The sequence below is a fragment of the Martes martes genome (assembly GCF_963455335.1).
Source record: "Martes martes genome assembly, chromosome: 15".
In the NCBI taxonomy this organism is placed as follows: Eukaryota; Metazoa; Chordata; class Mammalia; order Carnivora; family Mustelidae; genus Martes; species Martes martes.
Genome location: NC_137903.1, coordinates 29028479 through 29048761, shown reverse-complemented (window position 1 = coordinate 29048761; position 20283 = coordinate 29028479). Strand labels below are relative to the sequence as shown.

The 20283-nt window shown below is 56.6% G+C and overlaps 1 protein-coding gene across 4 annotated transcripts; it reads left to right on the top strand.

Annotated features, from left to right (window-relative positions):
- Positions 1–833: 833 nt before the first annotated feature.
- On the top strand, positions 834–20040 carry INAVA (innate immunity activator; the record flags this gene model as incomplete). 4 transcript variants are annotated; one of them, XM_080823984.1, is made up of 10 exons in its annotated part: positions 834–1009; positions 7078–7226; positions 8166–8290; positions 8821–8937; positions 9679–9901; positions 14589–14642; positions 15513–15723; positions 15950–16123; positions 17997–18660; positions 19937–20040. In XM_080823984.1, the coding sequence occupies 10 exons, from the start codon at positions 849–851 to the stop codon at positions 20027–20029; spliced, it is 1971 nt and encodes a 656-aa protein (XP_080680110.1). In that variant the 3' UTR covers positions 20030–20040. The 4 variants fall into 4 exon arrangements, with proteins under 4 accessions (XP_080680110.1, XP_080680111.1, XP_080680112.1 ...); XM_080823985.1 differs by having other exon boundaries at positions 849–1009; positions 15953–16123; XM_080823986.1 differs by lacking the exon at positions 834–1009 and adding an exon at positions 4206–4317.
- Positions 20041–20283: the final 243 nt, after the last annotated feature.

The following is a 20283-nucleotide window of genomic DNA, read 5'->3' as shown; positions in this document are numbered from 1 at the left end:
TTGCGACCCTTCTTCTGGCCCAGCCTCTTCCTCTCACCTCTGTCTCTGTCTCTCTTGACCCTGGGTTCTAGCCCTTACTTCATTCATACTATTGCTCCTTGATTACTCGCCTCCACTGGGGAATCATCCAGGGAAGAATTTGAACTGTGATCCACCGTGCTGAGCACTAGTAGGTGCTCAGTAAGATTCTTGGACAGACGAAAGCAGGGAGGAGTGAATGAAGGATGGCTGGAGGGGCACGAGGCTAGCGGGAACAGTAGGAGGCGCTCACCAGGAGTGGGCTCCTCTCCTGGCCCGGCCGGAGTGCGGCCAGCCGGCGCCCAGGAGGACTGCGCTGGGGCCGGAGGAAGGGGAAGCAATTCCCGCGGCGCCAGCGCGCGGTGGCTCCGCAGCCAGCGCGGTGCACGGCGAGGGAGAAGGGGACCGGCGAGGAGGGGGAAGGGGGCCTGCGAGGGAGGGGGGGCGGCGCCCTCTTGCCGGCTTCTCTTATTCTTTCACCCCGGGGTCTCGGGGAATAGAAACGGCCCCCGGCCGGGCCGGAGCGCGCGGATGAAAGGCGGCCCTCGGCCCGAGAGCGGAGCCTCCTCCCGCCCGGGCGGCGGAAACCGGCAGCGCGGGGGGTGTCCCGCCACGCCCGCGTCCCAGAGCGGGAGACGGGGGCAGCCTCGCCCCCTCGAACGGGGTCCCTCAAGAAAACCCTTTCCTGCTGGCATCTCGCCACCCCGGCAGGGGGCCCCGCCCCGACTCTTGGCTCGGAATCTCGAATCCCTTCTTGCGTCTTTCCCCTCTTTCCTATGGGCCTTGGTATGCCCCAGGGGACAGATGTCTTGGGATCTTTAACATTTGGGATGCTGCAAATGCCGAAGTTAAATGAAATACCTCCCGGGAGGGAAGGCCGGGGGGAGACTCGGGGAGAGAGGAGATGGCCTGGACAAGCAGGTCCTGAAGCTGCGAGGCAGGAACGGGGGGCGCGGGGACAGGCGGGCGGCGCCAGAGCTCCATGGGACAGGTAAGGGGGAAAACTTAGGGGGAAGCAGCGCGGGTGAACTGGGGGGGTTCAAGCTCCTAAACCCATGGTCTTCGGCCTTAACGGAGCTGGCCCTAAAAGGAATGGAGTAATTTACAAAAGGAGTGGGAATTTCAAGGTCCTACCCAAGGTGCACATTTCCGACTCCTCAACCCTTCTTCGACCTTCCCGGTGCCTGCGGATCCCCTGGCCAGGTCCCGGGAAGCCAGAAAACAGCCAAACAAAAGGAGCAAAGTCTGGGGCCGCCTGGATGCGGAGGGCGCGGTGGGGGAGGGGAGCGGGGTGGACCGGACAAAGGGGCTTTTTAAGGAAAGCCTAGAGGTCTGATTTCAGGGCGCATTCCAGGCTAGAATGGAGTTCTCCTGTCCTAGCCCACTCCACCATCGCCTGCTGGAGGAGAACACCTTTCCCAGTGGGAAGAGAGAAGAGTGCAGTAAGAAAACGGCTCAGGAGCCCTCTCCCACCCGCCTTCGCCTAGAGGGTCCCGGGCTCCTTGGCTTTTTTCTGCTCCGTTGACTCCGGCAGCTGACCATTGCTTTGTTAATTCATTAAGTGGGATTTTCGGAGCGCCCGAGGCCGCGCTCGGCTGGGTGCTGGTGGCAATGTGAGGTGGTAGGAGGAGGCCCTTGCTTTGAACAACTTCCAGTCTCATGTATTAGAAGAAACTTAAAGAAGGGACTTCAAAACAATGTTGGAGTGGATGGCTACAGAGTGTGGAAGTTTCCTGATTTGGGACTTGTCGTTGGGAGGTGAAAACCGGAAAGAGATGCAGTTTTTCTCCTTTAAACGATCAGATTCCAAGTCCTTTAACTCTGCTCAGGGAAACCACTTCCTCCACCGCCAAGTGGTGGTCCTGGTGTGGATGCTCTGGGGTTTGGGGCAGGGCATTGATTAGTCCCCCAATCCCCTACCTAGGCTGGCTGGGAGGGAGACACTGAACCCCAAAATTCCCAGCCAGTTTCTGGGGTGCCCACCTCCCTTTTGGTATTTTGAGTTGACAGGCATGGCCGACAGTGAGATCTGACCCGATGAATCTGGTGTTCTTGGGACAGTTGGTTTGCTAGTCCCATCCCAAACCTCACATTTTGCTGGTCAGGAAATGCTGCATGTGAATTTGAGGGAACAAGGGGGTTTTCGAGAGTTCCAGGGGATCGGTGCAGTGAGTGGATTATCTGTGTTTCTCTCCCCTGAGCTTGGAGATGGGAGGGTCCCTGATGGTGGGATTCTTAACTGGGTCCTGGGCACCAAAGCATCTGTGGATAGAATTCAGAGGGTTTATGAACTTAGATGGGAAAAAAAAAAATTTATTTCACACCAACCTTTAACAAAATTTAGCATTGCCTTCAATTACAAAGGCAAGAAACCACAGGCAGTACGTGTGACTTTGCCATTGATAGAATTCACAGATAGTTTTATGCCCATTACATTTGTTAACTGTCTTCAAGTATTGTTCACGTTCATTTCCTCTATGAAATTATCCACTGCTGGATCCTGTTTAATGTTAATAAAGAAGCATATATATTACCATGTTTTTCTGTTTTTAGAACTGTATTTCCATATAATTGGTTCTCTTAGTGATTCTCTTAATTTCGTTTTGTAAGTTAAAATACATGCTATCAGCTAGTTCTAGAAACTTCTATCACCCCCCACCTGGAGCTGGGGGATGGGCAAGGTGGAGGAAGGGGACCAGTTACAATGAGTCAATCTCTCTCTGTTTGTCATTGAAAGAATGTGACAAGCCTATTGGGGGATGGGGAAGGCTAGGGGGAGGGAAGGGCTGCGGGCTCTTTGGGAGACCAGACTGAAAGCCGGCTCCACTTCACAGGAGGGGTCTGCCCCCCCCCCATTGGGGCCCCTCAGTCTCAGCCTGGAGAGAGGGAGGTGGTCAGCCCGGAGGACTCTGGGGCTAGCATTGTTTGGAAAGAAGGTGTGTATAGGAAGGTGAGAGGGAGCAGGGTATGTGTGTAGGGACTCTGGGGACATCAGCAACAGAGCTCAGGCCCCCAGGAGCTGCTTGGTGGAGCAGACTTCCATCATTCTGGCCCTGAGGAATGGGGAAGGGGATGGGGTTTGGAGGTGGGGATGGAGGAGGGAAGCAATCCAGAGAGACGTAGAGGTGCCGATACCCCAGGGTTGAGGGGCACAGTGGGAGTATCGGAGAGTGGGAGAAAGGAAGGCGGTGGGATGACACGTCGAAGGGTGCAGTCCTTCACCTACAGTATGTCTCTGTGTGGTCCGTGGTGTAGCAACAGGTGGCCTTAGCCCTTGCTTCTCTCAGTGCAGTGGGCTAAGTTGTGAACAGTTTTTGGTTTGCTTGAGGCTCAGTGGGGCGGGAGACCTGGAGCCGTATTTTCTGTAGAGAGCAGGTTGCATTTTGATCTCTGGTCCCTTGATTAGTTGCTGGGGTCCCAGTGGCTCTCCTGTGGAGCAGGGGACAGGGCTGGGGTTCAGCTTAGTGTTCATGGACCCTGCTGAGGGATGGCTGTAAGTAACAAATAGGCCTTGATGATCCTGGGGGGAAATGTCTAGGATGGAAGGAGAGAACACCCTTGGTTCCTTTAGGATCCTAGCACGTTCCCATATGGAGTTCCATAGTTACTGCCTTGCCTGAAGCTCTTTAAAACCTAATTTGGGAGAGACGAAACTCGGGCCTTGGTTTCCATTCCAGTGTACGGAAAGAGCAATGAGCTCTTCTTGTCACTTTGTCAGTTTCTTGCTGGTATCCCCATGGACTGTGGACCTTCACCCTCCTTCTGGGGGTCTTGCAGGCCTTGATTTCTGGAAAGGGAAACTGAGGGTCAGGAGGGCAGTTGTCCATCTAACAGCTCACCATGTTGCATTAGAGTCCCTTGAGGCCATGAAGACGTGACCCCTCTTGCCTTCTTCTGGGGTTCCTCTTTGGGGAGCCCCTTTCTCCCCAATCCCCGCCCCCTCCCTGCCCCCGGAAGTGCAGAGGCCCAGGAGCTGCCCGCTGGCAACAGCCACCGCAGGATTAGTTCAGGGAAGGACTTGCTCACCTGCTCCTCCCCTCTGACTCAAGTCACAACAAGTAACCTGGTTCCCCTGGCCCGGCAGGCAGCCTAGGAGGAAAGGCAGGCGGGCCAGCAGGCGGGACCAGAGGGAGGGGCGGCCATCGGCAGCGAGTGGAGCGCCAGAGCCAGGTCAGAGAAAGAGGACAGGGAGGACTGCCTGTGTCCTGGGACACCCTGAGGCGGCATGCGACACCCCTTAGCCCCCTGACGTGGGAACAGGGGGTGTTTCTGGAATCCTGGACTAAACCCCAGAAGCAGGTGAGGGCGGGGCGGGGTGGAGCAGGTTTTCGGGGCTGAGGGGCAGACTGGCCCCGGGGGGAGGGGGGCGGTGGGGAGCCCCTTCGGTGGCCGGCACCAACACCCCCTTCCTCCTTGTGTCTTGGGCGCAGAGGATGGGGGGTGCTGGTGGACCCAGATGCGGAGCCCCTTGTCCTGCTGTAGTTCCCAGACCTCAGTCTCTACGGGAGAAAGGGTGAGGCCCAGGAGCTGGCTTTGGGGGCACATCTGTGATGGGGGAGGGTCCTCAGTGGCTTAGCCTGAGGGACGCTGGTGTTTCCCTTCCTCCGTCTTTGCCTCTTCTTTCCTTCGCCTTTTACCGGGGACCTTGTTTGGTCAGGTGACCTGCTTCCTAGGACCCAGGACTGGGGTTTACTGTCGGGGGTCTGAGGGTCTGGAGGGCAGGGAGGGATTCCTGCCTTGGGAAGGGGTTCGGCGTGTGCCCTGAACTGCCTTTATGGAAAGCAATGCCTGAAACATCAGGCTCCAGAGACTTCTGTCCTGCTGGTGGAGGTGGGACCCGGGTAGGGTCCATACAGCGAGGAGGGCGACGTTGTCCGAAGGGTCCAGATTCAGAGCGGGGGGCTGACAGGGCCTTTCCTACACACTACCTAATCTTTGTGCCTATGAGGAAAGCCCGCCCAGCCAGGCCAGGCGACTCTCTCAGGACAGCATAGGCAGTGGCTGAACTTGAATCTCCCAACTTCAGGTCCTGTGCTCTTTGCTCTACTTGGAGCTGTAAGTTAGCCCCAAGTGCACCCAGCATCAGACTGGGGCCACTGTGAATGCCAGGGCCAGCCTCTTGACCCTGGCAGTGAACACTGGAGGAGGGGGGTATGTCGGGAAGTGGGGGTCTCCTCTCACATCCACCCCTCTGCCCCGGTGACCCTACTATGAACGGCAACAGTCAAGGAGGGAAGCCAGGCTGAGTTATCACAACTTCCCAAGGCAACACCTTCGTGGTTAATAATTAATTAGCAAGTGTGACTAATTAATGGCTTCACTCCCACATTACCTCCTTCCTCGTCCAAAGCAAAATGCGCTCACCATCCTGGCTGTGAGGGCCTTACTTTCTAGCTCTGGCCGGGCCCTGCCCCTGGCTGCTGGGGACCTGTAGAGGCTGCCTGTGGTGGGTGGGGGCTGGGTCAGCCGCCTGCCCCTCAGGTCTGCTCTCATCTTCGGGAGGGATGGGCTGTGCACGGTTGGCTCTCCCGCTGCATGTCCTGTTCTAGGTTTCCAGAGCATGGGCCATTCTCTCTCTTTGGCATGTTTGCAAAGGCCCCACATAAACTTCTTTCTTTTTTTAATCCTACCATCCGTTCTCTAGACCTTCCTGGAGAATTGGAATTCCAAAGTGCAGGTACCTACTGTTTTCAGGGCTGTGTTTTTACTGCTGTTGCTCAACGGTCCTTCAGTGGGCTGAGTGGTTGATGGAGGTCGATAAAGGAGCCCCATCATCCTTCCTGCTCTTCCAGTCTCGAGAGGCAGAGGTCCTCCTGGGGACCGGGCTGTCTGCAGCCCTCTCTCTCTCACCTTGCTTTGCGTTCAGCTTTCCCAAGGCCTCCTTTCTTCCGCCCTGGGCTGATGGTGGAGGGCGGAGCCCACCTCCTCCACCCCGTGGCCCAGTGCGGTAGGCAGGCAGGATAAGCCCCAGACAGAAACTCAGAAGGACTTTTGGACTGTTGCTCAATGGGCTGACTCAGTGAGGAGGTGGCTGGGCTCTCCTTCCAGACCGCCTGCCTGGGCTCCGCCCGCCTCTCCCCTCCCCTGCTCCAGCCAACAGCGGCCAGAACCTGGCCCGTGGGGACTCCGAGCAGGGGTGTGAACTCAGGGAGGAGAGAGGGGGCGAGCAGCAGGTGTTGTTTTGGCCGCTGGAGCCCAGCTGGGCCGACACATTCTGAGATTGTACCTGTGCCACCGAGTGTGCTCAAGCCCAGGGAGGCAGAGGAGTGGGTGATCTCGGCTCCTCCTTGTCCTCCAGCAGCTTCCACTCTAGTCACAAATCCCACCCCACCCGTGACCCTGACACACACACATACACACACACACACACACACACACTGGGTCTCCCTGGCTGTGGGTTATAAGGGATCTTGGCCGACTCCTCCTCGAGGGGTCTCCTAGACATAGTGGCTTGGGAATTACATCCAGGCTTCTGGGTAGCTCTCTGGCACCTGCCTTTGGATGAAGACCCTGGTCCAGAGGGCTGGGCAGCACGGGCTTTGAGGGCCAAGCAGGGGCTTGGCTGAGTACCCAGTACTGTCTGTCACCCACTGGGCAGCGGGACAGGCCTTATGTCTCCTGGGTTCTCCGGGTGAGGATAGTCAGCCCCATGGGGACCGCTGTGCCCCAAGAAGACTTCTTCCCCCTTCTGCTTTCCTTTCCTCCTTGCTTCGTGTTCCCACCCATTTTATTATCCCTTTCCTTTCCTCCTCTTTCTTGCTCTTTTCCTCATCCTTCTCCCCAGTCTCAGTGGTCCCTGTGGCCACTCAGAAGGAGGCAGCAGGAGGCTAGGGTGGGTTCAGAGAGCCCCCCCGAGAACAGGTTTGCTGGTGAGGCCCGCCGAGCCTTCTCTGCAACACCCCCAGCGCCAAGGACCTCCCGACCCCAGACTGTCCCAGAAACCCGGTCCTCACTTCCTCTCCCCCTGCCCTCAAATATCGGATCCTTACTTAAGGTCTGTGTAGAACCAAGGGGTTTTACCTACAGCTGGTTTTAGTTTATGTATTTATCTCTTCGAAGCTGGGGAACCTACAGGCTGTCGCCACATTCTGGCTCAGGTTGGGAACGGCGTCACCCCTCCCTACTCTGTGCCCCCTCCTCCCCGAAATCCATCATGGAGAGTAAGGATGAGGTCAGCGACACCGACAGTGGCATCATCCTGCAATCTGGTGAGTGGTTTGGGGAATCCCGCCCTGTGGGCCCCCAGCCTGACTCTCCGAGGCCCCAAGCCCCAGGGCTGGCCAGGCTGAGTGGCTGGAAGATGAGTGGGAGAAGGTGGGAGTGGTGGGAGAGGCCTCTGCTGGGGGCTAGATACCCGAGGGGCTGCAGTTTTCCCGGATGGTCTGGCCTGGAGGTCTGATCCTATCTGGAACAGGTCTCTGCAGCTCTGGTCCTAGTGATTACTAAGAAGCTGAAAAATCTTATCTGGCTCCTGGAAAGGTCCTGTCTCTCTGATAGGCCTGAGTCTGTCGTCTTGACAGAAGAGAAGAAAGAAGCACATATGTGAGAAAGAGAGGGAAAGAGAAGAAGGAAGAAGTAGTAGAGGCAAAAGTAAATTGTAGGGTGGGAAGGAGAACAGAGCTCAGGCCTGTAGCCCACCCATCACTGCAGATTGCCTGGGGGCTCTTTCCTGTGAGCTCTCATGTTGCCACCTGGGATGGCCAGGAGATGTGGTGTTTGTGGTTATGACACAGGCCACAGCAGCTGACCTGTCATCTGTGGGCAGGGATGAGGCTGTGTGTGTACATGAGTGTGTGTGTGTGTGTGTGTGTGTGCACATGGGAGCACATCCCCCCCACCACCCCGGGGATAGTTAACAAGTGTCTGAGAGGGTCTCCCCCACCTTGCTGAGCTGTGCCCTGCCGCCCCCTGTGAGCTCTCATGTTGCCACCTGGGATGGCCAGGAGATGTGGTGTTTGTGGTTATGACACAGGCCACAGCAGCTGACCTGTCATCTGTGGGCTGGGATGAGGCTGTGTGTGTACATGAGTGTGTGTGTGCGCGCGCGCGCACATGGGAGCACATCCCCCCCACCACCCTGGGGATAGTTAACAAGTGTCTGAGAGGGTCTCCCCCACCTTGCTGAGCTGTGCCCTGCCGCCCCCTAGGCCCCGACAGCCCCGTCTCCCCCGTGAAGGAGCTGACGCACGCGGTGCGCAAGCAGCAGAGGGCCCTGGAGGCGCGGCTGGAGGCGCGACTGGACGAGCTGAAGAGACTCTGCCTCCGGGAGGCGGTGAGAGCCCTAGCCAGCCCCCCGGCCCCCCAGCAAACCTGGGGTTAATCTGAGCCACAGTTTGGGATGCTGGGGCTGCGGAAAGGGAACCCCTCTTGGGAGGGAATTCTGGAAATCAGAAGGAGGGGTAGGGCTTGGAGTCCCGTGTGCAGCACTTGGCCTGGGCACCAGATGGCTCGGGGCGGGGGGGGGGCAGGAATTAGCCCAAGTGGGGCCCCCTGCACAGGGAGGGAAGGACAGAAGGGCTGGAGCGGGAGTGGACAGAGGCGTGCGTGCGACGGTAACCAGGGCCAGAGTAGATCTCTGAAGGAAGGGAGATCTGAAGGTTGAAGGAAAAGACGATGGAAGGTAGGGGGTGCCCTGAAGAGGCCAGTGAGACTGTCCCAAGTCATGGGGTAAGGTGAGGCATGGGCAGGGGCCTCGGGGGAAGGGCAGGCACAGGCCATGCAGAGCTCGTGGGATTGGCGATTCCTGGTTGGCCAAGGGCTGCGTACGTGGAGAGGGGCCTGGCTGACTTTGTTTCCCCGCAGGAGCTGACGGGTATCTTACCAGCAGAGTATCCCCTCAAACCAGGGGAGAAGGCCCCTAAGGTCCGCCGCAGGATCGGAGCAGCTTACAAGCTGGACGAGCGGGCCTTGCACAGAGAGGTGAGGAGCCTGAGCGGGCCATCTTGCCCCCACAAGTATTGCTCACTGAGCCAAGGCCACGCCATGTGGAGGGGTTAACTCCTGAGGCACAGCGCGCTCAGCCAGGACCTGGCCATCTCCGTTTCAGCCCAGCACACCCCCATCAGGGAGCTTGGCTCTGTGCTGATGAGGGACACCCACTAACCTACAGCCCAGGTGGCCGTGGGAAGGGTGCCGCCTTAGGAACTGGGAGAGCTGCGACCTCGAGATGATGCTGGGTCTGGTCGCCGGTAGGCAGAAGATCAGTTAAGAGCTCAACCACCAGCCCAGAGAGGCAATGGCCTGTTTAAACAGGTTATTCTGGCCCCTAGGGCTGTCCTCCTTCTCCGCACGGCAGGCAAGCAGGCGGTGGGGGTGGCTCGGGCCCTAGGATCCCTTCCCTGTGGTGTGAAAGGCAGCAAGTTTCTCCGGGCCTGCCTGACCAGCCCTTGGGGCCAGGAGGGAAAGTGTCCCACTTTGGGTCCCACGCTGCCTGGCTCAGGGAGCTCAGGGGGCAGGCTAGTGGGTGGGTCCCCCTGCCCACTTCTCAGGGCGGCACGTCTGCTCTCGGCCACCTCCCACTACCCCACCCTCTGCCCCGTGGCCTCGGCCGCAGCTGACTGCTTCCCTGCTTCCTGGGCTTAGGGTCAGGATCCAGGGCCCGGGGTCAGGGGCGTTCTCTGGGTCCCCGAGTGAGCCCGCTGCCTCTCCCCCCCTCCCCAGGACCCCCTGAGCAGCCTGGAGCGGGAGCTGGCCCTGCAGCTGCAGATCGCCGAGGCGGCCCGGCGCCTGTGCCAGGAGGAGAACCTCAGCAGGCAGGCCCGGCGGCAGCGCAAGCACGCCATGCTGCAGGAGGAGAAGAAGCTCAGGGAGCTGGAGCGCTGCCTGGGCGAGCAGCGGCGCACCAGCGGGCCCCCCGCCACCGCTGCCCTGCCCCTGGGCCGAGGTGAGCCAGCCGCCCCCAGAGCCCCGGGCCACGCGCGAGCTGCACGCGATGGCAGGGGCCGGGACTCAGGCCACTGCATTTGCCTTTGTGCCCAGCACTGTGTCTAATGTTCCAGCTTGGCTTTAGCTCAAAACTTGCTTCCTCGGTCCCCCGCTACCCCACCCTGACCTGCTGCAGCCCCAACAGGCCGTGGCAAAGGGCTTCTCCATCCGGTGAGACCCTCTCCCCTGTCTCCTTAGAAAGCAGTCCACTCCTTCCTCATCCTCCTCAACGTCCTCTGCCCTCAGGAAGGCCTCCTGGGCAGAAAGGTACTCCCCAGGCTGACTTCGAGCTTAGTCCTAGGGTCTGCTCAGCAGCAGTGGGCAGGGCTGTCCTCCTGCCCTCTAGGCCCCGGGGGCTGGCGTATGTGATTTGGGAAATGGGAGGCTTCTGTGAGCTCGGGCTCTGAGCTGAGGAACCGTCCCCTGGCCTGTGTCAGGCCACTCAGGGGCCTACTGTTGCTACTCACAGCTGCTCCCTGAATTGTTTCAGGGGCCAGAGCTGCTCATGGGTTGTGTAGGTGGAAATCCAGCCCCACAAACGCCACACCCAACCTTTGCTTAAGTATCTAGAACCACCTAGTCACGAGGAGGCCTCCACTTCTGTTCTCCGCTCTCACGGGGCCTCTGGTCTAGTCCTGAGCCCCGTGGCCTGGAGCCTTGGGGCTGTGGGGATACCTCGGAAGGTGTCCCTGCCCAGGGCCTGCCATTATTGGACATCCGTGCATCTAACTCCGGTTACCTGCCGTCAAGTGGTTCTGAGCCCTTCGGTGTGGCTGTTGCTCTCCCCGGACCGAATCCAGCTTGTTAAGCCGACTTGCAGCCCTCCCTGCCAGTTCTCAGGGCGTCCTGCCCAAGGCTTGCCCTGACCCCAGGCCTCTCGTGGGTAGCCCAGACCCCCCCAGCTCTAGGGGAGAGAACCAGGGTGGGGTGGGGAGCAGTGGCCTGGGGCAGAACTGGATGCCAACGCCTTGGTCTGGGCATGGGGAATTGTTTACTTCTCCCACCATCAGGCTCCTACCCATGCACCTTGGGTTGGCTTTTTGCTGAGGCTGTTCTCCTCCCCTGGTTGGGGACACTTGTATTTAGAGTCCCCCATGCCCGGTGGTCTATGCCTTGGACTAGGGGATGCTCTCAGCCCAGGTCGCGGAGGTCCCCATTGCCACACATCGTCTCTAATGTAGGGAGAAAGAGTGGGACCCAACACCTCCCAGGTCACCTCCAGCAGAAGCAGAGGAGGCAGAAGGGGCCTCCGTGGGACAGCTGGCCCAGGAAAAACAGGAGACCGGTGCACCTCACACAGGCTCAGATGGCCAGACTCCTCTGGGTCGCCTGGTTCTGGCCTGGCCTGGCTGTAAGGCAGTACTCCATGTCTCCAAGGCACAGATGGAAAAGAAGTTCTCCATCCTCCCTCTACTCCGACAGGGCCCGCACTCTTGACAGTACCTCCCACCCTCTGCCCCCTTGAAAGGAAGCTATGGACTCAGGCAGGAAGGTCCCTGAGGACTCACTTGCTCCGTGCCCCTGTCCCGGTTTGTCTCAGCCCCGCCTGTGTCCCCCTCCAGCTGGTACTATCCCACAGCCCTCTCTGCTCGCAAGCCTGCAGGTGGTGGGGTGGGGACGGTGGGGGCGCTGTCCCTGTGCTGCTGCCATTGCTACCCATGATGCCCCTTGTGGGGGGCGGGGAGGAGGTCAGGACTTGCCTGGAGCTTTGGTTAACCCACCGTGGGAGGCAGAACATTCTGAAACCTTCTCCGGGCCCTCTGCTCAGGTGAAGACGAAGCTGTAGAGAGGAAATGGGGTGAAGCGTCTGCCTTTCAGCCTCCAGACCAGAGAAAGACCCTGCGTTCTCTACCTTCAAACCCTGCCTTGACCGTGGGCATGAGGTCCTGGGCTCTAATGTCGTCCCTTGGGAGCCCAGGAGGCGGTGGCTTGAGCAAGTAATTTCTGCTCTATCGCTCCCCTGCCCAGCCCTGCTTTCCCTGGAAGGAGGAAGTAGAAAGGGATTAATAATTAGTTAGTAGCTGAAAGGTGTTTGGAATTTAAAAGAAAAAGCAAACAAACAACAACCAAAAAAAAAAAAAAAAAAGAAAGGAAAGAAAAAGCCCGCCTGCTCCCTTGGTTTCTGCTCAAGGATCATTCAGTTTAGGATAATTACTAATTATGCCAGGTGGGAGTAATTAGCTAGTACCCTGCAGGTGGCGGGGAGCAGTCAGGTGTTAAGCTAATTTACCACAGTGAACTGGAGGAGAAATTCCCCAGGACCCAACCTCCAGTTGTAGTAAGTGCTCTGAATGTGTTTGTTGACTGACAACACCCGCCTTCAGTCATGCTGCCTCCTAGAATTTCCACGATGGTGGGAATGTTCTATACCTGTGCTGTCCAATATGTTGGCCACTCGAGGAGCTCCTGAGCATTTGAAATGTGCGCGATGTGACTGAGGACCTGAATTTTTAATTTTATTTCATTTTAATTAACACAACCCCATGCAGCTAGGGGCAGTCTGTGGAACAGTGCAGCCTTTGAGAAGGCTCACGTTGTGGGTATGATCTCCACAGTTATCGCCCCACCTGGGGAGTCCCGAGGCCGCCGCTGCACCGAGGGCAGGGCCAGGTTGATCCGGGGCTGGGTTGGAGCAGTGTGGCCGAGACAGGGAGCAACCTTCAGCAATGGCTTGTGTTTGCAGACAGATGTGACCCGCCTGTCCCTTACCTCTACAAAGGCAATGGGTCCCCAGATGACCCTCTTGGCAGTGCACTTTTTTTTGGCCAGTGAATCTGGCCAATGATCTGCTTGTTTTTATGAAGGTTAGGGATGATGAGACATGATGTCTTTCTTCCCAGGCCATACAGTCAAACCAAAACACACGACTAACCCCAGGGGCAGCAGGGGGCCATGATAATAACAGTCCCCCAATTTCTTCAACTTAGCATCCGTGAAAAATAAAACTCTTTATTCTCCGGGGTTTTGGAAAAGATCAGAGGCAGAGAACCAGAATTCAGTGAAAGGGTGTCTCCTCATTTGAACCCCAAAGCAAAGGCCAGTATGAGCCAAGCGCACCTTAGGATAGCTGGCTGCTTGGGAGTCGGCCTAGCTCCTTGGGCAGTATGCCCTACAGGGTTTAAGAACGACTCTCGGTAGAGTTTTTATTTCATTTAAATTGTGGAGCAAAGGTTGGCAAACTTCTGTAGAGGCTCAGCGAATAAATATTTTATGGGCTTCATGGGCTATAAAGTCTCTGTCACAACCACTCAACTCTGCCACTGTGGCTCAAAAGCAGCCAGACATTACATAAGCAAAGCTGTAGCTGTGTTTAAATAAAACTTTATTTAACTGGATTTGGCTCAAGGACCCACAGCTTGCCAATCCCTGTTATAAAGGATTTCAAGATGGCTGGAATTGTTTACTTTTCTTAGAACTTTCTGGAGAATGACTTAGGTATTAGATGCCAGCTAACAGGAGAGCCAATAAATGGTCATGGTGACGAGCCAGATTCTGGTCAGACTGTCTGGGTATGAATTCTGACTCAGTCACCTTTTGGTGGATTCACCTAAGCCACGTTCCTCAATTCCTCCAAGCCTTGTTTTTTTTTTAGCTGTTACAGGATGATAATAGTATTTACTCTACGTGGTGGTTTTGATGATCACATGAGTTAATATATATGAAGTACTTAGAAAAGTATTGACACAACAGAAATTTTAGCTATTGTTTTTATTTTTTTGAAGATTTTTATTTATTTATTTGACAGACAGAGATCACAAGTAGGCAGACAGGCAGGCAGAGAGAGGATGGGAAGCAGGCTCCCCGCTGAGCAGAGAGCCCGATGCAGGGCTCGATCCCAGAACCCTGGGATCATGACCCAAGCCGAAGGCAGAGGCTTTAACGCACTGAGCCACCCAGGCACCCACAGAAATTTTAGCTATTGTTAATGTCCCCTCATCATTGTTATCATAGTTGAAAATACTTTGTGAATTCCATCCAGGTCATTTTAGGAGTATTCGCAAGGTCTGAAGTTTCAGTTTGTTCAAGGGCAATGGCAAATAGACGTTCCCTCAGATTTCTTGGGTCAAGCTGCTGCCATACCATGTGGAAATGTCACACTCCCATTTCCTTGAGGTGACCTGCCATATCACCAACTGAAGAACCTCCCGTATCCGGCCAGGCCAACCCCACAGCTCAGATTCCCACTTTGCACTGCTCTTGGTGCTGGTAATGCAGGATTTCTCAGATTTGGGGTCCTTGAATTGTATTTATGATCTCAGAACACTGGAAAAGTTAGGGAAAGGATTCTCATCCCGAGGGCCTTCCAAAATGGTCCTTTGCCTTTCCCTTCCACTGTCAGGAAACCCAGAGGAAGCTCTGGCTTTTTTGACCGATGGGGAAACTGAGGCCCAGAGCATTGAAATCGCTTATTCAAGGTTGCATAGCTAATGGCAGAGCCAGGATTAAAATCAGGTTTCCTGTCTTCTTGCTCCTAACTTCTGATTCTTTTCTACTTCCATGTAATATATTCATATCCAATACAGTATTTAGTACGCAGTTGGTATTTCCTGATGTTATCAGGAAGGGGGTGGGGTCCATACTGCCTGTGAATCCAGATCTAAGGGGTTGATTTCCTCACCTCTTTCTCTCCCATTTGACTTTCCCAGAGCTCAGTGCCTCAGATGACAGCTCTCTATCAGATGGGCTGCTCCTGGAGGAAGGTGAGAGGGGTAGTTTAGGGATTGTTGTTAGGGCTGGGCTCCTACTGGAAGACGGGACGGGGGTGGAGGGGGGGTACTTTGGCAGAGTTTACTAGTGAGACCTTCAAGTGGGGCGTGGAGATTTCATGACCTAGTTAAGGGCGGGGTGCCAGGCTGGGCTCAGGGTCTGTGCCCTTGCTTGATGCTCATTTCTGTGTGCCCCCGCGCGTGTTCATTTGAGGGTGGGAATGTGCCGACTTTTTCCCATTCTAGAAGTTCAATCAGTTTGAGGGGGAAGGAAAACATGAATTCTAGCAGAGCCTATAGAGTGTGGGTGGTCCCTGCCTTTGCCCTGGGACATTAATTCAATATGCACCTGTCAGACCCTAAGAGTCATCCGGCCATAATCATTGTCCCTTTTGAACAGAGGGTAGCACTGGGGATGGAAACAATGGTGAATAGATTAAAAACCCTGTTTATAAACCCTAAGGATGCTGGGGGTCAAGGTGGACCAAGAGGTTAGCACAGTCCTGCCTAGGGGAGTGCCCAGGTCAATAAGGGAATAGCACACATGGGCACAGCATGAACAAGGGAAATCAGTACGCAGAAAGTTAACTGCAGACAGGGTAGTGGGAGCAAAGGTTAGAAGGTGGAATAATGTGAGTTAAACAGAGTCAATCCGGGGAGGCTTCTTGAAGGAGGCAGGTGTAAAACAGCTGTGAGAGAGGCAGTCCCAAAGGAGAAGAAAACATTTTCGAGCATCTGGGCCTGGAGCCACAGCCTGGAGTCGTCAGACAGGCAGCCTCGGGAGGGAGAACAAGGCATGGGCCGTGGAGGTTCTTGGGCCAATTTGCCAGCCACTGACTTCACCAGGTTCTTCTACCCCTGCAGAGGAGTCCCAGGTGCCAAAAGCTCCCCCGGAGTCCCCAGCTCCACCTTCCCGGCCTCTCCCACCCCAGAGCCTCGAGGGCTTGGAGCCCGCGGGGCCTGAGACTGGGGGCCTGGAGCGGGCCCCAATCCAGAACAGCCCCTGGAAGGAGACTAGCCTGGACCACCCCTATGAGAAGCCCAGAAAGTCTTCTGAACCCAACAGCGAGTCCAGGTCAGGACAGGGAGGAAGGAGGGCGGGGAGTAGGTGGGAGCTGTGCTTGGCTGGAGGTGGGGTACAACAGGGGAAGGTCTGGGAGACTGCCCCTCTCCTTAACTGTGTGATGGTGGGAGGCATGAGTTTTGGGGATCCCCTTCCACTGTGCCCCCCTTCCTCTGCACAACTCGAGTCCCACAATGGAGGCATTCTTGCCACTGACCTGTCTCTAATCCTTTTTCAGCAGCCCAGCCACCACGCCCCAGGATGGGCCCAGCACCTCCAGCCTCTGGCTGCTGGAGCCTGCCTCCTACCATGTGGTTCCCATCCGCAGCCTTCCTGGCCAGCGGCAGGGCCGCACCAGCGCTCCAGCCACCCCCGAGATCCAAGGCAGGAGGGGCCAGTCGCAGTCTCTGAGGTAAGAGGTCACCCCAGAGATGCAGGGGGAGGGGGACCCACTCTTGAGAGCTTACATTTGGATGTTGGTGGCTTCTAGGATGTAGGTGGGACTGTGGATGGCACATGCCTCCTGCTGTGGCTTCTCCCTAGGATCCCTCCTTGGGGCACCTGTCAATAGAGGCCGTGCCACGCACAATCAGCGCATCTTTCGTGAAGCAGGCTGTTTTCTGCACAACGCAATTCATGGTTTCTCGCCTTAGCCAGATTCTCTTACAGCAAGAGAATATGGAACTTGGTAGACACTTTTGCAGTTGTTTAAGATTGTTTTATTATTGGTGGCTGGCAGTGGACGATTCACTTTCTCAACTGATGTGCATTCGATTCTCATTATTTGCGGTAGTTTTGCGTCCCATGACATCACAGCAAACACTGAATGAGCAATACTGAACCATTGCTCTAGGGCAGATAGTGCGGTAGGCTCCTGAGAGCTTCTGGTCACAACATTGTTGTCAACTGATCAGTACATAACCTTGTTTCATGTGTGCTTCTGTTTAAAGACACCTTATTTAATATATATTATTGACCCATTAACCTTGAATTCCTGGCCAATAGCACGCTAGGTCATGCCCAAATAAAGCTCAAGTAATACTTAGTATTCTGCAAAAGATATATCTAGAGCCTTCCCGCACTTGGAGCTGTTTTAAACAGTAAAGTCACCAAGAAAGAGCACAAAAATACGAAACACATCGCACTAACTAGACTGTGGAGAGGATACTCGTTTACAGTATAAAAGCCACAGCAAGAACTCAGAGCATTGCCTTGTTCTGCCTCAGCGGAGAATGTGCCTAGTGGGCATCCCCAAATTTTCACCATTCTCTGTACGTCCACACATGACCACAAGTGTTGTGAGTGTCGACTGGAGATTACAAATACATTTTTGCTGGGGGAGATTTTTGCAGAGACTGAATCCGCAAATAATGACAATCAGTTGGATGTTATTTTCCAAGTGTTTTACAGAGCTAGGACAGGCACATGAACGCTGTGGGCACGACTGCTGGGTTCTTCTGTGGGTCGAAATGTGCTTGTCAGGCGTTGCTAGGAGTGGTGCGGCTTGGGACAACTGCTCTCAAGTCAAGCAATGAATTTTTATATTTTACATACTTCCCGGGCTAGTTTACAAACAGTGCCTTTGTGCAGAGGGGTGAGAGGCGCCCCCTGTGGGCAGACATAGCCCCACTGTAGTGCCTATTAACAGGGAGGGCTGGATTTCAGCCCCTATGGGTCCTGGGCTGCCGCCCTTAGGAAGGACCACGGTGAAGGCGGCTACCCTATATTCGTTTGGTAGCCTGGCTACCAAATAGGTGGCTTAAATGACAGAATTTTACTGTCTCACAGTTCTGGAAGCCGGAAGACCAAGATCACGCTAGGGTTGGTTTCTTCTAAGGCTTCTCTCCTTGGCTTGTGGATGGCGGGCCATTTACTTCCTTCCCATGGTCTGTGCCCCACACAGCTTTACAGGTCCAGCTTAGATACCCCACCATGTCTCCCTGCACATTCCTGTGGGTGTCATGCCACTGGACACAGGGTCCCTAAAGTGGCTGAAAATAGGAGAGAGACATCGCTGGGGCATCCTTGCCACAAACAGCGCAAGTGTGAATGCAGCAGGAGCATGGCACATGAGGGCGGGGAGGGGGGATCTGGGTGTTTATTTTGGGGAGGTTTAACCCAAGACCCCGGCCTGTGAGCCATGCCTCCTGCAAGGAAGGCCTCGGCCTCGCTGTTTTATCTTCACCGCCCCCGCCCCCGCCCCCCAAGACCCACGGGAAGAGCCTGGGCCTCCCAGACTCCCAGACTCCCAGACTCAGTGCGTGCGTCTCCCCTTCCTCCCCCAGGACGGATTCCTTCCGGGCGGGCCCCGAGGGCCGAGGTCGCAGCGCCTTCCCCCGCCGCCGCCCCACTTACTACACGGTGACGGTGCCCGACTCCTGCTTCCCCTCGACCAAGCCCCCGCTGCCCCACCCCGCCTACCACTCCTGCTCGGAGGACAGCGGCTCAGACGTCTCCAGCATCTCGCACCCCACGTCGCCCGGCAGCAGCAGCCCCGACATCTCCTTCCTGCGGCCGCTGTCCCCGCCCCAGCCGCCTCGCCACCGCGGGGCCTGGGGCCCGGCCGGCGCGCTCTACCCGAAGCTGCTGCTGCCCCCCGGGCATTTGGCGCCTGGGCGCTACGTGCTGGTGGCCGAGAGCGCCCTGCCGCCGCCGGCCGAGTGGGAGCTGGGCCGCGCTGCCTCGGGCCCCGCCTACGAGGAGGACTTGCGCTGGCAGCGCCTGGTGGCCCCCTGCGGCCGCGTGCTGCGGACCCCCTCGCTCAAGGACAGCGCCGCGGGCCGAGCGCTCAGCAAAGCAGTGGTCTCCGAGGAGCTCAAGTCGTGGCACGAGCGCGCGCGCCTCCGGAGCGGCCGGCCGCACTCGCTGGACCGCCAGGGGGCCTTCCGCGTCCGGAGCCTGCCCCCCGGGAGGGAGGGCTTTGGGCGAGCCCCGGTTCCCCGGACACAGGTACGACGGCTCCGGGCTCCCGGGGAGGGGGCCTTCCGCTGAGGGAAGTGCTGCCACTCTAGCGGGTCCGGAGCAGAAAGGCGGCCTGCCTGCAGCGCCACCCCCAGCCAGGAAGGACAGACCACTAAAACGTTTCCCCCTGGCTTTGCAAGGCCCTCGGGCCTCCCCTGGGGCATCTCCTAATTTTGCCTCTCGCTCCAGAAAGCATACCCACCTGCGCTGGTGGAGGTAATCCTGGAAGAGAGCAGAGACGTTTTTCCTTAATGGCTCCATAGATGATCCGCAAAGCAGATAAGCCTCTACTCATAATTGGAAGTCCCAGCCGAATTAACCTCCAAATTTCCTGACCTGAAGGCTCAGGACAAAGGGAGTCTGAAAACGTGTTGTGAGAAGCCAGGACCCGTGATTGCCTGTGTGTCACTTTCCTCTGACAGCCCTCTACACATGGGGGCTGAGAAGCAGGTGGCTGAAGGTTAAGGGCACAGACTCTGAAGTTAGGCTTGGGGGGTGGGAGTAATAATGATTGGCCAACCCTCTATCTCAGAGGGCCAGGACCTTCAAGTGAGTTACTGTGTGTAAAATGATCAGAATCGTGTACAGTAAGTACTAGTCAGTGGTTCTCTTATTGGCCAGCGGCCAGACTGGTAAGATAGAACACTCTGACATGAGGTAAGGGTGTCCTCTGTGGATTCAGTGGCCCTGACCTTCATTCCGGAAGTGGGGGTAACACAGGAGCCCTGTCTTCTTTCTCTCTGGTACGGAGGGCTCTGCAGGGGGTGTGCTCCAGAAGTTACCAACAGGCTGCTCCTTTGAGACCCACGATTCCTAGCAGGCCCAGCTGCACGTCCCACCCCCACCCCCCCAGTTCTCTGGGCTGCAGCTGGCATCCTGGCCGGGCAGCAGCCTGGCCCCGGTCCCGGGCCGCACCCTCCAGCTGACGTGCTTTTGCTTTTCCCTTCCTGCCAGCTTGAACCTGCCCTCATCCCAGGCCCAGCCCATCCCAACCTGCGCAACAGGGAGGGTGACAAGAAGTGAGCCCAGGAAAGGCAGGGAGTAGGAGGTCAGGGTGCCTGTCACACCCCGGGAGTGGAAAATAGATAAAGGGTGATCAATGGGGGACATTGAACCTCCTGGGGTGGGGCAGGGGCTGAGAGGCTGGGCCCATGTTGCTGCCGGTCAGCGTCCATAGGGACGGGGATGGCTTGCCTGCATTTGCTGTCTGGACATTTCTACCTGGTTTGCTCATAGATCTCTCCTTTCTTCTTGACCCTGGCAGGTGGCCACAGTATATGTGCCCCGGAGATCACCCGAAGGGGCCCCCGTGCAAGTCTTTGTGCCTGAGAATGGCGAGATCGTCAGCCAGGTGTAACCAAGGCCTGGTGTTACCGTGTGCCCCCCACACCCCGGCCCGGCTCCCGGAAAAGACTTGTCCACAACAGGACTGGAGCCGAACCCTCCCATCCTTGAGTGCCTTCTTCAGCTCCTTGACCCCCATCGCAGGTCGATGAGCCAGGGCTGAGCCTTTTTTTTTTTTTTTTTAATTTTTTTTCCAGAAACCCTGACTTTAGGATTTATATTTGTGATATGTCCTCAAAATCCCTATAATATGATGGCGCATTATTC